This window comes from Callithrix jacchus, chromosome 15 (genome assembly GCF_049354715.1).
Source record: "Callithrix jacchus isolate 240 chromosome 15, calJac240_pri, whole genome shotgun sequence".
In the NCBI taxonomy this organism is placed as follows: domain Eukaryota; kingdom Metazoa; phylum Chordata; class Mammalia; order Primates; family Cebidae; genus Callithrix; species Callithrix jacchus.
Genome location: NC_133516.1, coordinates 103,937,263 through 103,954,378, shown reverse-complemented (window position 1 = coordinate 103,954,378; position 17,116 = coordinate 103,937,263). Strand labels below are relative to the sequence as shown.

The following is a 17,116-nucleotide window of genomic DNA, read 5'->3' as shown; positions in this document are numbered from 1 at the left end:
TTCACTATGTTGACCAGGAGGGTCTCGATCTCTTGACCTCGTGATCCACCCGCCTCGGCCTCCCAAAGTGCTGGGATTACAGGCTTGAGCCGCCGCGCCCGGCCTGGTTCCCCGCTTCTTTAAAAACAGCCTCACAGCTCAGCATGCCCCGATTCTCATGTGTGGAGAAGTTTAGCAATTTCTGCTTTGACTTTGTTTTTAGACTTTCAGCCATTCTCGGGGTCTGGTAACAATCTCGAGCTCCATAGAACAGCAAGAGTGTCCTGCAAATAGACATAGTGTTCACATCCAAATTAAAGGATGGTTGCTTAATAATGAGAAAAAAAATGTGAGGAAAAGAAAAGCTCGGTGAGGCGAAAAGAGCATTTCTTTTCCTGTGCGGTTGGTAGTCAGGTCCTCACGGCCTCTCACTCGCGCCCTCTTCGCGTCGCGTGCTTGCTCCTAGCTTTTGTCATGGTGGCAGCATCTTCTCCATCCCCCTCCTCCTCAGAAGCTTCCCCCCTCCCCTGTGTTACTAATTCCTTCTCAGTTTTCAAGACTCTGGAATCTTCTCCAGGAATGTGTCTCCACCCCTTCGACGTCCAAGTCTAGAGTAGGTTCTCTTCCTGGCGTCCTTTGTACCTCGGGTTTGCGTCCACAGCCCTTCCCTGCCTCTGCCTGGAGGGTAGGAACTGTTATGATGCATCTGTGTCCACTGTCCACAGGGCTTGGCACAGCAGAGGCCTTTTGTGAATATCTTGAAAGAGAGAGACTCCCAGATAAAACATGTTTGAGGTCTAGAAGATCAAAAAGGTCGTGCAGTGGGTAAATTAACAGTTTCTGAATTTTCTCTTCAAATTCTGATATACTAAAAATTTTCAAGCAGTAAATAAGAAAAGATAAAGCAGGGACTCAGGATGCAAACAGGTTGGAGATACAAATAGATTCAAGAAAGGTCGAGAAAAATTGATGAGTGTCAGAAGCATACAACAGCATTTGAAAGAAATTGAAGCATGTGGAGCAAACTCTGGAACCTCAGGGAGAAGCCAGTGAATGCGGCTCTGTGACCTAACACAGGGCTCCTTAGCCCCCAGGCTGCGGACCAGTTCCAGCCCGTGGCCTGTGAGGAACCAGGTTGCACAGCAGGAGGTGAGCTGTGGACCAGCAAGCATTACCACCGGAGAGCCACCTCCTGCCAGATCAGGGGTGGCATCAGATTCTGTTCGAATAGAATAGACTAGAATAGGGCCAACCCTACTGCGAACTGTGCATGTGAGGGATTTGGGGAGTTGCGTGTTCCTTTTGAGAATCTAACTACTGTCTGATGATTTGAGATGGAACAGTTCTGTTCAAAAACCATTCCCCCAGTCTCCCCACCCCTGGTTCATGGAAAAATTGTCTTCCCTGAAACTGGTCCCTGATGACAAAAAGGTTGGGGACCACTGTCCTAAGAGATACCTTAAGGGGCAGTTTGGAGTGGGTGGATGGGATTGGTGCCACCGAGGCTGTTGGGAATATGCAGTTCCCAGGTGTGTGGGAAGGAAAAACAGGCCCCAGTGTGGGCCTCACTGCCCTGTCCCTCCCACCTGGGGTTCTGTCCATCAGGGCCACACCATAGTGCTCATCCCCATTCTCTCTCTGAGCTCCTCAGCCTCCGCTTTCTTTCCTCCCTCTCTTCCCGTGCAGGCCGCCAGCCCTTCCAAAGCCTGTGCCAGGATCCAGCTCTGGCTCTGATGAGTCCAGACCACCAGGGCTCACATTAATTTTCCCCACTGCTAAGTTTATAGTTTATATTTGGTTGATCAGAGAAATATGTGTGATGTGGGTTTGCTGGCGAGTACATCCTTTTTTCCTTCTCTCTTTCTTCAGTGTATTTATTTCTAACTATTTCATTCCTTCATCTAGTCCAAAAGAAACTCCCCAGTTCTGCTGAGCAGCCCTGCCTCAGAGCAGCCCTGAAGTCGGGTAGATGAGATGGTCTACAGACATCCTCTGTGTTCATCTGGCTGCCAGACCCAGTGGAGACATGGCTCCATCCTTGACTTGGTCTTTGAGGATTAATCACATCTCTTGTTCTCTTATGTCTTTTTTAGAATAAAATATTTTTAATTGGTTCAAGCCAAGAAATTCCTGAAACCTAAGGCCAATTCATTGCAAATGATTTAATGACATTGCAAAATAGGTTCTTTTTTAGTGTCTCTCCTTCCTCCTCTTCCATTCCTCCCTTTAGGCCTGCTTTCTCCTCCTGGCCACCCCCAGATTTCTCTCTCCTATCTTCACTTTGATTTTTGGCCCTCAGCTCCCAGTCTCTTTCATCTCTTCCCCAATCTCAACTTTCTCCCGCTGCTCAAATCTGGGTGCAAATCCCACCTCAACTCAAAGGGAAAGAAAGAAACAAGATTTAACAACTAATGCGTTTGGCATCCACAAAGGTTTTCTTCTTCTTCTTCTTCTTTTTCCACATGGAAACTGTTTTCTTTGAATAAAAGAGAGTGTGCCTTGCTTTCATCAGAAAGTGTGTTTGAGAAACTTCATGTCGTGTTTCCATGGTTGTCAGGAAAGAGCTTGGGAGCCAAAATTATTTGTGCAACTGGACAGGCAGAAAAAAAAAATCCCAAAGAGAGCAAACATATTTATCCACTCTCCCGGCCTGCCAAGGGAGGAGCAGTACTTCCTCTGCCAACCACGTTTCTAAGGTTCTCTGTAGCTTGCGGTGTTGACTTAGGCTGGAGTGCTGGTGGAGGTAGTGAGGACTGCGCTGTAGAAGACCACACCACGTGTGTGAATTGTTGTGTCCTTCCTTGTCTGTGCGATTAAAAGCTCCCTGTGGTTAGGAGCAGTGTCTTGTCTTCTGTGTGTTTTCTGCAGTGCTTGCATACTAGACAATTCTGCAGCACCTAGCTTGCTAAATGAATGACTCGATGATGCCCAAAGGGATGGTATTTTACCAAATGCCGGTGTTGCCTGCTTTGTGGGCTGCACGGGTCTGTGTATCACAGCTAAACATCTTAGTCACCACCCCAAATACATGGCTTCTGAGATGCTTGCCCAGCCCACAGTGAACCCCAGCTACTCACCAGGTGCCAGGCTTTCTGACCCCATGAGAGCGCCGTGAGGCTCCAGCCTGTCCTCTGCTTCTGTAGTTGTCCCACATCCTCAGCAGATAACTACCATGGCTTTTCACTTGCAGCCCATTTTATTTCAGAGGACTAACCTTGGAGTCATGCCATGCCATGGTTCCTCAAGTGACTTGGGGGTCGAGAACCATGTTGGGAATTTTTGTCCATCAATGAAGCAGTTTGGGACACAAGAGAGCCCCCATATTGGCCAGAGGCAACATAATGAGGAGTGTCAAGGACCCTTCATTTTCTCAGACTCTATAGCCAAGTCCATCTGATAGCCATGAGCCAGAGGCTCAGCCAGAGAAAACTCTTAGTAACTTCACTTCCCCTGAACCTCAGCCATCTCTCAAAAAGGGACTGAGGTGCAGGGAAGGACCAAAGGATCAGCATGCCACTGAGTAGTGTTTCATTAGGGCAGAATCCTCTGTGCTTTGCAGCATTAGCCACAGGTGCAGCAAGCTGCCACAGGGACAAGTTGAGGCTTGGAGGTCGTGACAGTTGGGTAATAGAATTATCCACCAGCCCAGAAACCTGCTGGTGGCCCTGAGGCTGCTAAGCCATCCTGGGAGCATTGCCACATGAGTCCCATGCGGAGCCCTGTGACCTGGTGGATCCCATCCAAACCTCTGTAGAGGAGTGCAGGCGTGTCCCTTGATCCCCAGGAGCAGGCAAGAGGGTAGGACAGGACAGTGAGTGAGAAGCACCCACATGTGTAGAAGGCCAGAATTTGTAGAGCTCATGGATATGGGGATACTGATACCTCCATGAAGCATCCAGCAGACGGTGGGGTCTTGCTTGTCTCCTTACTTCAAACACAATCAAACTCCATGTGCAGCCTAAGGGAGGATGCGGGAGAAGATGGAATGAAGAACTCTCTTGGAAGTGATTGTTAGGTTTATGGATTACCCCTAGGAATCCCAAGGAATATCTGACAGTTTGTGTTATGAGAATGCATGAGCATACACCAAATATTGTAATGTAATTCATCGCTCCGCCACGCCTTTTATTAAGAAGGATAGAGGCCAGAAGGCGGTGAGAAAGAAGTTCAAGAGACTCAAGATAAAATGTGCCATCCTGCTGATGGCAGCCACATGCACGTGCCTTTGACAGCCTTTAATTTGCTGTCTGTTCTTCCCATAGCCGGAAGGTTCTGTGCCTGACGTACCTTTAAAGGTGAAGAGAAATCACAGACTACATCACACATCCCTGTAACCTATGTGTTCAGGCCTCCTACAGAAGTGATATATCAGAGTGGACATCTTCCCTTTGGAAACTGAGCTTCCAGAAGGAAGGACGTGGGCCGAGTTCTTCGGGAGCCTAATATATGGGCTTTCTCAGAAATCACAAAGCTCTGTGACAAGTAATAAGGTCAGCAAACTCAGAGATGGCCCCAAAGACCAGGACTTCTGACCTGTTGGGAGCCGAGAAGCAAGAGTAGGCCAACTAGCTGTTTGATAAATGTGGACAAGTTAATGAAGTAGCCGGAAAATACACAGAGAGGATGTGAAAGAAGGGTGCGAGGGGAGGGGAGATGAGGGATTAAAGATGCAAAAACATTGCTTTAATGGGTTTCTCAGACACACCAGCCAACAGGCAAGGCAGGTGTCCTGTCAAACCATTTCCCCAGGAAACCTGATCCATCTTTCTGCAGCGGAGGCCTGCTAACCCCATTTGTAATCGAAGGGCCTGTCCCTTATTTCCAGTGAAGCACACTGAGCAGCCTAGGGATTCGGCCAGGAAATGGGCTTCGCAGACAAAGGCGCCTGGGAACAGGCTGGTTTCCTTCACATGCGCCAGCTACAGCTCCTCTCTGCCTCTGCCCCTTCTGATGGCTGATTAGGCTCTTATTGATCATGAACTCCCCACCCCTCCCTGGCCCCCTTCCTGTCCAAAAACACTAGAAAAAGGGGGTCCTCTGATTTTCAGATCATTCCTCACTTCATTATTCTGCCTTTGATCCCTTAGTGAAACTCAAGTTTTACTTAGGCAGCCAAAAATTGGGAGTGTTTTAAGCTAAGGCTTAAGCTGAGGAGGCACGGGGAGGGGACAGGGCCAGGGACCAAACTGCTGCTTATTTGTTTTGAAGCCAGGAAGGCTCGCCTGCCAGTTGCCCCTTGTGGGGAGCTGGATGCCCAGCTGGGGTGCCCTCGGTCCTGCCTGTACAGGCCGTTTGTGCACATGTTGGCATCAGAACAGAGGGGCTGTCTGGCCACATGGCTGACCGGTGCCCAACTTCATGCTCCCCCACTGCACAGCCTTCTGTCTCCAGCTGAGCATCTGTCAGAGGGTGCAGCAGGAGCCAAGAGGGGATTTAAAAAGACAGTGTTTTCTACCACTGGGTTGCTGAGGTGGGTGCTTGGCGGAGTGCTTGCTCTGCGCCTGGATAGGCTCTCAATTACAGTGTGCAAGAGCCTGGGGAGATGGCGTCCTGGTGCCACACTTCCCTTTAGTTGCTCACATCTTTCTTGCCAAACGATCTGCTAGGTTTAAGTATATTCTTTGCTTGAGGCAAATTCCTTGGAATGGTGTAAGAAAAGGAGGAGGAAAAAAAAAACCTCTTGGTGGAGTAGTTTGGGATTTATTTGACTGTGGAGGAGAGTGCTTCACAGAGCCTGAGGAATTTTCCAGATGCCTCTAAGCTCACAAGCACTCATAGCTCGCTTTGTGGGAAGCCTCCTGACTTGGCAGGTACAGGGCGCCCTGGCCTGAAGGAGGATTAAGGCCTTTGCATTTTTAAGTGAATTGCTTTCAGAAAACAAAGTTACCAATATTTAGCCAGAACATGTTGAGCTCAAGCAATTCCTTTCCCATAGTCCAAACCTTCCTCCTCTCTCAGAGAAAACTCATTAGCTGTCTTGGCTGAGAGGCTCAGCCAGGACTGGCTAATTAATTTGTGGGACCAAATGCTCAGTGAAAATGTAGGGTCCCTTGTTGAAGCATTATTAAGAATTTTAAGGTGGTGAAAGCAGAACATTAAATCAAGTGTCTGCACACCCATCAAGCTGGCCTTGGGCTCAGCCTTCCAAACTGTATTTATTTAGCAAGGACTTAGAAAGCATTTGCTGTGTCCTCAGTACTATGCAGTAGAGCTTGGGGTTGGGGTGAGGAGTGAAAAATTAATAGGCTTCTCACGAGGAATTTATAATTTATTTAGGGTCAGCTATCACACACAAAACATGAAATAATTTTGAAATCATTATTTAAAGCCCAGGAGGCCCTACACTTGCCCATAGGAAGGAATCTATGAGAGATCTCACTTTGACCCAGAGGCATTGTGCTTGCTCTGCCTGGAAAGTGAAATGGGGCAACAGAAAGGAATCAATCACTTTTTTTTAAGAGTGTGTGTGTGTGTGTGCGCATGTGTGTGCGCACATGTGTGTGTACACGTGTGTGGGTACATAGTATGTGTGTGTATTGGGTGCATGAGATGTTTTGACACAGGCATGCAATGTGGACTAAGCACATCATGGAGAACCGAATAGCTGTCCTCTCACTGTTTTCTCCACACCACTCCTTGAATAGCGTATATTTCTGACAGCACATTTACTAGACCTATTTCACCTCTTCTCTCATACCCCACATAACCTCTTAAGAAACATTCTATTTGCAAAATAGCTACCACTGGCCACGCTTAGACATAATGTTCATAGAACACTGGTTGTGCTCCGCTCTTGTTCGTAAGTTCAAAATGTAGGTCAACTTCAACGATGAATTTGAATTTCTAGGCAGCATAGTGGGCAAACTGGTACCTAACTCGTGGGGCTCAGCTTCCAAGATATCCATTCATTTATTTATTAACATTCATTCAACACTTGCCAAATGTGTACTTGGGCAAGAAGCTGGGTTATGTTCAGGGGACACAGACAGGAACAAGACTCGGTCTCTGCCCCTAAAGAGTTCACAGTCTAATGTTGCAATCAAAGGGACATCAATCTTTTAATAGAAACAATAGAGCTTTCCTCTGCTGTGTTGGCTTGAAGTGACTAAGAGCTGCTGGAACATTCCATGAAGTGGGAACCCTCCTGACCTCACTGAGTACTGTAATCACCAGGCCCTCCTAGGGTGACTCCAGTTTGTTTTTGGTAATTATCTCTTGTTTTCTGTGAGAAACCTGACTCCAGCCCTCTCTGGTTCTCCAGTGGCAACAACAGCACAGGCAGGTGCAGTCCCACAGTGAGATTGCAGTCAGCCCCAACAGGAGGGGCTGAGCAGGATTCGGTGTGGCCAGCATTTGGAGAAGGTGCCTCCAGGGCTTTCTGAGTACCTTTAGGAGGAGAGTGTCTGGGTGGAATATTTCCGTCTGTCTTATACTCTGTGAGTTTTGTTTCTCCTCTGAAATTCAGCTGTAGATTTCCATCTTGGAACGCATGCATTTTTGCTGTGCAAGTGGCCCCTGTTTATTCAGCGGCGTCAGTGATTTGGCTCATACAAAGAGATTTGTTGTTTGGACTCTTGGATTGTTTGGGAAACATTCTGCTCCTCTTCTAGATGGATCTCCATGCCCTCCCAGTTTAGATCCCATGGTGCCAAGCCAGGAGAGATGGCCGTGGGGCTGCCGGAGACCCTGGCTCTTCCTCAGTCCGCTGCCATTAAGCCGTCGTCCTGGCAGATCCCTCTTTGCCTTAGAAAACCCGTAGAGCATCCAGAGTCCTGCCCCCAGCACCATGGAAGGATCGTCCATGACATGGGGTGCAGCTCCTCTGCAGCAAGAATCGGCCTTCTGGTTATAACCATGGTCAGCAATCAAGTGGAATCTCAGGGCTGTCACTTGTCATCATGGATACCTAAGAAGAACCTGGGAAGGCTGTTCTTAATCAAATTGGAGAAAAGACATCAGCATTTGCTTTTATTTTCCCTTCCATCTCCATTAGCCAAATCTTTTGACATTTGTACCTTGACTCATGCATTTCTGGGGTGAATAAGCAGAGCCAACTTGTCCCCACATCTCAGTGTAACAGAAGAGGCTGGTCTGAGCCAGAGGCACCTCTTGATGGGATTCTCTCTGCACCTTCCCCCAGCTTGTATATACGAAGTGAACCCCATCAGTGATGAGGGCCCCGCATCCTTATAAACTCTGGTAGACAACAGAGGCTGCAGGAAGAACTCAGAGGACCCCCTGATATCCCCCTAGGTACGACCTGTGTCATGACTGACAACACCAAGGCACAAGCCCACCCTGAAATGTCACGCTTTTGCTCTGTTCTCCTCTGACTAGCGCCTTCCCTTCTCTTCACAGATCTGCAGGACTTCAAGTTAGATGTGCAGCACGTGATTGAAGTGGATGAGGGAAACACAGCAGTCATTGCCTGCCACCTGCCTGAGAGCCACCCCAAAGCCCAGGTCCGGTACAGCGTCAAACAAGAGTGGCTGGAGGCCTCCAGAGGTGAGTGGGCAGGAGCCCAGAGGCCAAGGCTGAGGCCAGAAGGGGAGCTGGCCTCCTCTGACCACTCCCTGCTCAACAAAGCTAGGGCAGCTGTGACTGCCTCCCAAAGCCTCCTCAACATGCCAGCAGCCCTGTCCTTGTGCTGGCCAGCTGTCTCCTCCCACTTTTTTTTCTTTTAAGAGACTGAGGCGGGTGGATCACGAGGTCAGAGATCGAGACCATCCTGGTCAACATGGTGAAACCCCGTCTCTACTAAAAAAAAAATACAAAAAAAAAAAAAAAAAACTAGCTGGGCATGGTGGCGCGTGCCTGTAATCCCAGCTACTCGGGAGGCTGAGGCAGGAGAATTGCCTGAACCCAGGAGGCGGAGGTTGTGGTGAGCCGAGATTGTGCCATTGCACTCCAGCCTGGGTAACAAGAGCGAAACTCCGTCTCAAAAAAAAAAAAAAAATGAGACAGGGTCTTGTTCTTGTTCTGTTACCCAAGCTGGAGTGCAGTGGCACAATCAGAGCTCACTGCAGCCTCCATCATCAGGGCTCAAGAGATCCTCTTTCCTCAGCCTCCTGAGTAGCTAGGACTACAGGCACACATTACCATGCTTAGCTAACTTTATTTTTTATTTGTTATAGAGACAGAGTCTTGCTCTGTTGCCCAGGCTGGTCTAGAACTCCTGAGCTCAAGCAGTCCTCCCAACTTGGCTGGAATTACAGGCTTGAGCCACCATGCTTGGCCATGTCTTCTCTCTTGATATTTAGTCCTGTCGGGTCCCAAAGCAGGTGGCTTCCATTATGAAAGTCCTCTGTCTTAGCATGAGGAATTTCTTTATCCTTGCCGGCTCCAGACCATGTTCCTGAGACGCTGCTGTTACATCCAGGCTCTCAGCATATGGCTCTGGATGCTGCCTGTGGAAGTTCAGTGCCTCCAGGCACACAGAGGAAGGCTGCCTGATGAGAGGCATTCATGGGGCCCCAGGGTTCCCTGGCAGGAGGTGGAGCTCTCTGGGCACACACAGGAAGGCTGCCTGATGAGAGGCATTCATGGGGCCCCAGGGTTCCCTGGCAGGAGGTGGAGCTCTCCAGGCACACACAGGAAGGCTGCCTGATGAGAGGCATTCATGGGGCCCCAGGGTTCCCTGGCAGGAGGTGGAGCTCTTCCCCATGCAGCAGGGAGCAATCTTCGTAGTGGACTTCATCTTTCCCTCTCCTCGTTTGCCTGGCCAACAGAGTTAAGACCTTGTCTCAAAAAAAAAAAAAAAAGAAAATTATACCTTTAAAAATAATCTATTGATTTTAAGATATTTTTATTAACTCTGGTTATGCAAGGAATATATGTTCATTATAGAAAACTTAGAAAATGTAGAAAACTGTTTTCAAAAGGGTGAAACCCTTCTGAAACCTCCAGCCACTCAGAACTAAGGAGACTAGGGAAGAAGAGCATTAATCCCTACTGTCCCCAGCAGAAGGTTGGCAGCAGCCTCTGGAGAGGCCTGCCTGCCCCATCAGGCCAAGGGTTTCTCCCACTCCATCTGGCCTTGCTAAGCACCTCATTCCTGGGTGGCCCAGCAGCAGGCAGGCACCAGGCTTGGCAACAGCACAGCTCCCAGGAGGGGCCACCAGAGCAAAGCTCAGCGCTGACAGCCACAGCTTTGCCTGTCAGGAAGCCAAATGCCACCCTAGTTGCTGGGGTGTCCAGGAGCTGTGAATCTGCCTCCTGGCTACAGAACCTGAACACCCCTGGGGGCCCATGCCATGGTACCCCTAGACCAGAGGCAGACAGAGCCTAACAGGCCCCTGTTGCAGAAGAAAGTATTTCAGTGGCATTCATGGGGAGGGCGGGGTCGGGAGTCAGAATATTCCTCTCCAAGTGGCGGAGATGCAATAATGAGTGACTCTGAGTGATGGCTATGACTGATGGGAAGATTTGCCAGTCATTTGGGAAGGGAAAAGGATGGGAAGTTCCAAAGTCAATTTCCTCCTTCCTGGAGGCTTGCAGATTGATGATCTCATCTCCCATGTGTGCAGCCTGGGCCTCTCAATCCTTACCGTGGAGAGGTTGAATAACTTGCCCAAGATCACATAGTTAATACCTGGCAGATCCAGAGCTGATTCTAAATCCTGCTTTCTTTCCAGCCTCCCCAGCTCCCTTGAAGGTATAAAATGCTCTTCCATAGACCTATGCACTACCTTGGGCGGTTAGTCCACCAGCCTGTCAGCTGGTTGCTTAGTTACTTTTTCTCTCTGGCACTCTGTCCCGCTTGGTGCAAGGATTTATGGGAAGAAAGCATCTTAGGCTTGGGCTTGTGGGGACCCAGGTGGACATCAGCTCCTAGTGCCTGCCCAGCCTGCCCCCCTTCTTCCACGCACCTCTCCTTTGTGGAAGCTGCGGAGTGCAGCATTCTGGACCCAAACTCATCCCATCTTCCCCTGGCCCTGCCCTTTCCACAGATAACTACCTGATCATGCCCTCGGGGAACCTCCAGATTGTGAATGCCAGCCAGGAGGACGAGGGCATGTACAAGTGTGCGGCCTACAACCCAGTGACCCAGGAAGTGAAAACCTCTGGCTCCAGCGACAGGCTGCGTGTGCGCCGTAAGGCCTGGGCCCACCTGCTGGGGGATGGGGGCGTCACTGATGGGCTCGCAAAGATGGGAAGGGAGGTAGATACCTGCAGGTGCCGCATCCCAGCTGCAGTTCTGTGTGCACTGGCTTTGGCCAGGGGGATCCCCTGGGACTCAACGAAGTGTCCTCTCCCCTCTGGCCAGCTTCAGGGCCAGCCTCTCACAGCACACAGCCCCTGGGCTGGCTCTGGCAAGAGACTGTGCCTGCTGCCACACCTGCCTGTTAGGAGGTTTCCTTCACTGTTACTTTGCAATTGGGATGGGTCAGAATGTGTGTGCTGGGGCAGGATGGTAGGCCTTGTCTCAAGCTCGGCAGTGGACACAGCCTGGAACAGACGCCCACGTGGGAGGCCTTCAGGCCGCCTTTCTGCCCTACATGAGGTTCCTGGCCCTGCGCTGTCTGCACTGATGAGGTGTGCCCAGCACTGCCCTCTGGTGAGCGTCCAGGAGGCCCTCATGCTCTCAATGCACAGGAAAACAGCAGCTCCCTTTCCATGCACTTGTCTGGAGTCCCTGACTATTCAGAGCAGTGACATCTTACACGGAGTTAGAGTTGGCACAGAGATAGAATCACTGAGAAGGTAATGAAGCTTCACTCACCAACAGAGGCCTCTCAAGGGCCTAATTTTCTGTAGTTTTCCATTCTTTTTGAGGTCTCTGAAACTGTATAAATATCAGGTGTTAGGAAACCTGGGTCTGCCCCTGGTTCGCATGTTAGGCAGAATTGGCCCCCATGCTCCTCGAAGGTCGCTGAGGAACAGCACACACTGGAGAGCAGACGTGCCTTTCAATGAGTTCCCAGTGCTGAAGAAAGATCACAGCCTCCCCAGCTGTGCGCCTGGATTAGGACATAGGTGATTTGCATTTGGGGACTTGCAATATGAGAAATGCGTGTGTTTAAACAGTGGATTCCATTCAGCTCAGTGAGAGGCCAGCTCTGAGATGCTCACTGTGGGAGACACTTGGGCCTCAGAACCGTAGAGTGGGGCTGGAGGCATGGCAGATTCTCGTTCCCCATCTCATCTTCAGCCTCACAGTGCACTTACTGAGTGCAAGCAGGAAGAAACCTCTGTGCCATTTAAATAGCCTCTCCTCCCCCTCACCTTTCTCTCCTCCCCCTCACCTTTCTCTCCTCCCCCTCACCTTTCTCTCCTCCCCTCACCTTTCTCTTTTTGTCAACACTCACAGTTAACTGTGCATATGTTGTGTTGACGCTGCTGTTCTTCTGTGTTACCTCATTTCTAACTCATAACAGCTCCCTGCAGAAGAAGCCCTTGTTTCAGATAAGGACACCAAGTCCCGGGGAAATTCTGTAGCATGCCCCACTCTACATAGGTCGAAAGACCTGAAATGGCTATTTGGTCCCATCTCCACACTCTCTGGGACTGCCTCCTGGGGATGCTGTACAGGACGTCCTGGTCCGCATGCCTCTGTCCTTGCCCTACTTGCCCCTCCAGGCTCCACTGCTGAGGCTGCCCGCATCATCTACCCGCCGGAGGCCCAAACCATCATTGTCACCAAAGGCCAGAGTCTCATTCTTGAGTGTGTAGCCAGTGGAATCCCACCCCCACGAGTCACCTGGGCCAAGGATGGGTCCAGTGTCACTGGCTACAAGACGCGCTTCCTGCTGAGCAACCTCCTCATCGACGACACCAGCGAAGAGGACTCGGGCACCTACCGCTGCATGGCGGACAACGGGGTGGGGCAGCCTGGGGCAGCGGTCATCCTCTACAACGTCCAGGTGTTTGGTGAGTGTCTGCTGCGGACTGTCTTCTCCTGGCCTTCTTTCTCTCTGGTCTGGGCGGCCTTTCTAGAAATGTGACCCAGGCTCATAGAGGGTTCGCATCTTGTGAAAGACCACATGCTGAGTGAGTAACAGGCATGCTGAAGGGTCAGGGCTCCTCGGATCCCAGAGCCAGGGCTCTTTGGATACTAGAGCCAAGGCACGCAGTCCTGGGGCCCTCCTGTCATGACTCTGACAGTGAAGGTGTTGGACCTGTCCTTGCCTCTATGCTGCCCGTTAGGAAAAAGCAACAGCCAAAGGGCAGGGGAGCCACTCCGAACTGCGTCCCTTTCTGCCCATCTGGCCCTGGGACAGACAGACACAGCCCTTCTCACCCTGCTCTGGTTTCCTGGCAGAGCCCCCTGAGGTCACCATGGAGCTGTCCCAGCTGGTCATCCCCTGGGGCCAGAGTGCGAAGCTCACCTGTGAGGTGCGCGGGAACCCTCCGCCCTCTGTGCTGTGGCTGAGAAATGCTGTGCCCCTCATCTCCAGCCAGCGCCTCCGGCTCTCCCGCAGGGCCCTGCGCGTGCTCAGCATGGGGCCTCAGGACGAAGGCGTCTACCAGTGCATGGCCGAGAACGAAGTTGGGAGCGCCCATGCTGTGGTCCAGCTGCGGACCTCCAGGCCAAGTGAGTGTAGCCTAGGGGGTCTCACATTCCAGCTGAAGATTCACGGAATCCTTTTCTCAAATAAAATCTAATTTGGAACCCCAGTATATAAGATAAAGAAGCTAATAGTTGTACGCTCAAATTCATGTAAACAATAAACCAGAAGTGCAGATTTTCACTAATGAAAATAACCCATTTAATTGTTGTACTAAAGCATTACATATCCATGGAACCCAGTTTGACAAGCACCGCTCTAGTGCTTTGGTACGGAAAAGTCAGTCTGTCCTTCTCAGCAAGCTTCATTCCAGTTAGGGCCTGTGCCAGCTGGGCAGTGACCGTGCTCGGCCTGGGGAGAGGTAATGTGGGGGACACAGAGCAACGAGGCAAAGACCCTGCCCTCAAGAACTCGCCTATGGGGAAGAAAGTTACCAGGGAGCCAACTTGAGAAAAATGCAGCAGTGAATGCAGTACGGTGCTAAGTCAGCATTACGGGGTGCCCGTGTCCTGCGGTGAGGAGGGCCAGGTAGGGGAGATCCTGTGGAAGCCTCCTGAAGGAAGCAGTGCCCCTCCTGGCCTCGAAGACTCTCAGGGGAGATTCCAAGTTGGGTTCATGTCTCACGTTCCCAGTAGGAAAAGGCCCACATGGTGCCGTGGTGTTAAGATCCCACCATGAAGGCACAGCCCCATCCCCAGCCAAGGCCAAGAAGGAAGGCGCAGGGTTCCGGGGCCTCAGGAGCAAATTGAGTTAGTTCACTGGAGATGCACTTCACACGGACTCAGGAGAACAGCAGGCCACAGGGATGTTTGCTTGCCACCCTCGAGCCCCTGGCAAGGCAGGCCAAGCTGCCTTTTCCTTGTGGCAGGACAGGGACACCGGCGCTGTCTTCCACAGAGCCTGGCTGGGCAGCACAGAGTGGGTGGTGGTCGGGCTGATGGTGGGCCCCAGCTGCCTCTCTGACTTCTTTCTGTTTTCTCCCCAGGAACAACAGCTCAGCAGGTAAACCAGGGGACTCACGTTTCCTTCTTCCTGTCGGTCCTCCAGGCACAACCCCGAGGCTATGGCAGGATTATGAGCCAGCCACTGGCGCGCCTCCTGCACCGCCCTTCAATCCGGGCAGCCCTGAGCAGATGCTGAGAGGGCAACCGGCGCTCCCCAGACCCTCGACATCGGTGCAGCCCGCTTCCCCGCAGTGTCCAGGAGAGGAGGGGCAGGGGGCTCCCGCCGAGGCCCCCATCATCCTCAGCTCGCCCCGCACCTCCAAGACTGACTCATATGAACTGGTGTGGCGCCCTCGGCATGAGGGCAGTGGCCGGGCGCCGATCCTCTACTATGTGGTGAAACACCGCAAGGTATGGCCCTGGTGTGGCGCCGGTGCCTCCCCTGCATAGCCCTCCCTGCGAGGCTGAGCAGAGTCACTGCCTCCTGGCCATCTCCCCTTAAGCTTCTGAAGCCAGAACCAGTAATCCCCACCTCTAATCAGGCCCTTCTGTCTCCTCCAGTGTCCATCCGTGCCGCCTCCCAGGAGGCTGGCTGTGAGATGGGCGTGCGGGACCCTAGAAGGCCCAGGAACAAGCCTTGTGCCTGCATCCAGTACTAAGCTCTACGCACTCATTTCTCAGAAGCTCTCACCAGCTTCTTCTAGTCCCTGAGGAGACGATGAACAGTCTCCCTGCTAACCATGACCCTCCCAGCTGCTAACCATCACCCTCCCCCTGCTAACCATGACCCTCCCCCTGCTAACCATGACCCTCCCCCTGCTAACCATGACCCTTCCCCCTGCTAACCATGACCCTCCCCCCTGCTAACCATGACCCTCCCCCCTGCTAACCATGACCCTCCCCCTGCTAACCATCACCCTCCCCCTGCTAACCATGACCCTCCCTTCTGCTAACCATCACCCTCCCCCTGCTAACCATGACCCTCCCCACTGCTAACCATGACCCTCCACCCTGCTTTCCTCTGCTGTTTGTTGTTACTACATTTCATTTTTGCACGAAAGTTAAGCTGTGCTGGGTACATACGTGCAGGAACCCTGGCATGGTGAGCTAGCTGTAATGCCAGGAAAACAAATATTTGTGAACAAGTGTTTTCTTTGTAGGCTCTGAAATACCCTCTCTGTTCTCAGAATCCGTCAGGGCTTGGGCTTGACAAGCAGGCATTTGAGCTCAAAGCACATCATGTTGTTCGGACCTCAGCTATTTCTCCTTGACAGAAGAAGTCTGTCCAGGAGCTGTCAGGGAGGGAAATCTCTGGTTCTGATAGGATGCAGGGGCAGAGTCCAGCCCGGCCAGTGCTCCTGGACACTGTGTGCTGTGAGGCCGGGCACAGTCCCCCGGCCACCACTCTCGCTCAAGGCTGTGCTCTTACCTGCTCTTACCCTGCAGGGAGGAGGACATGAAATTCCCCGTAACAAAATGTCCTTGAAAATGTTTCTGTTCACTCAAGGTATATGCCATTTTCTTTCTAAGGACATTTGGTAGTAGAAAACTATTATTCTTAAATGGATTTTAAAAAATTGTATTTGATAAATAGCTGAATTTTATTGTGCATTGGTATTACATTTGCTTATTAAAATGCTATGTGCACCTGATGGAAGACATGTGAACGTAGAATTAAAAGCATCTATCCACTCCTCCCCACCTCCAAAAACAAGCAAGCAAGAAAACACAATCAACTCTGTGCAGTGGAATGTGCTCGCTGCACAGAAGCCCTTTCCCTACCTCGTAGCCCTGGCCCCTGACTGCTTCTATTCTGTTCTTTTCCCTTCCATCCTCTCCTAGAAGATCTTGGGTCAGGACAAGCCCACAGAGACCCTGGGTTGTCAGAAAGACACGTAAGGCAGAGCACAGGCACGCCCCCTTTGCTGCCTCCCTAGAGGCAGGGGGATGGTGGGGAGCAGTCTCATTAGCCCTCCACCTGCTGGCCTCTTCATAGGCAGCCAGCAGAGCGGGTGAATGAGTTTTTAACAAAAAGCAGCATTGTTCACATGTTACAGGACGGGGCTGCTCCTAATCCTATTTCCCCATGTAACTGGACACCTCAATCTCAGAGTTGTAGACAAAGATCAGGGCAGGCCAAACGCCCGTGGTTCCCAGGAGACAAAACCCAGAGTGAGAGCAAGAATAATATTTTTCAGGCCAATAGGTGGCCACGAAGCAGCCTCGCACAAGAGGCTGACTGGCAAAGGCCTTGCTGTGGTCATCCGGAAATGCCAGGCTCAGGCCGCATTCACCCTCTCAGTGTGTGAGACAGTGACTAATTACCCTTCCATTTCTTATTTTCATTTCTGAGCCCAGTGGAAGTGTGAGGCCAGCGCAGGGAGGGCAGGGGTGCCTGGGGCGCAGGGGAAGTGAGAGTCCAGACAGGCCCCTGCTGTGTCTGGCTTCTCTCAGGCTCCAGCCTGGGGGCTCTTTAGCCTGGGGTTGCCAAGGCAGAAGTTAGGGCTTGAAAGCAGTTTCTTTCTTACAGAACTAGCAAGTCTTAAAGATCACCCAGGAAAGAATTTGAAATCAAAAGTCAGCATTTGGGCCGTTTTCTCATCCCCCTTCTCTTGCTGGGGATTGGGAACCATTCCGCTGATTTTCACTATTTCACATGCGTGAAGCAAGTTTCATTTCCTGGTG

General features: G+C 51.3%; 1 protein-coding gene across 27 annotated transcripts in view; it reads left to right on the top strand.

Annotated features, from left to right (window-relative positions):
- BOC (BOC cell adhesion associated, oncogene regulated) overlaps positions 1–17,116 on the top strand; it is a 75,637-nt gene that overhangs the window by 47,797 nt on the left and 10,724 nt on the right. For 20 of the 27 annotated variants that reach the window (XM_078352366.1, XM_078352359.1, XM_035274517.3 and 17 more), the window contains exons 5-9: positions 8,338–8,484; positions 10,929–11,072; positions 12,559–12,849; positions 13,241–13,513; positions 14,535–14,842. In XM_078352366.1, coding sequence (XP_078208492.1) covers positions 8,338–8,484; positions 10,929–11,072; positions 12,559–12,849; positions 13,241–13,513; positions 14,535–14,842 — 1,163 coding nt within the window. The remainder of the gene's footprint in view (positions 1–8,337; positions 8,485–10,928; positions 11,073–12,558; positions 12,850–13,240; positions 13,514–14,534; positions 14,843–17,116) is intronic. The other 7 variants (XM_078352375.1, XM_078352374.1, XM_078352372.1 and 4 more) reach the window with 1 other exon arrangement.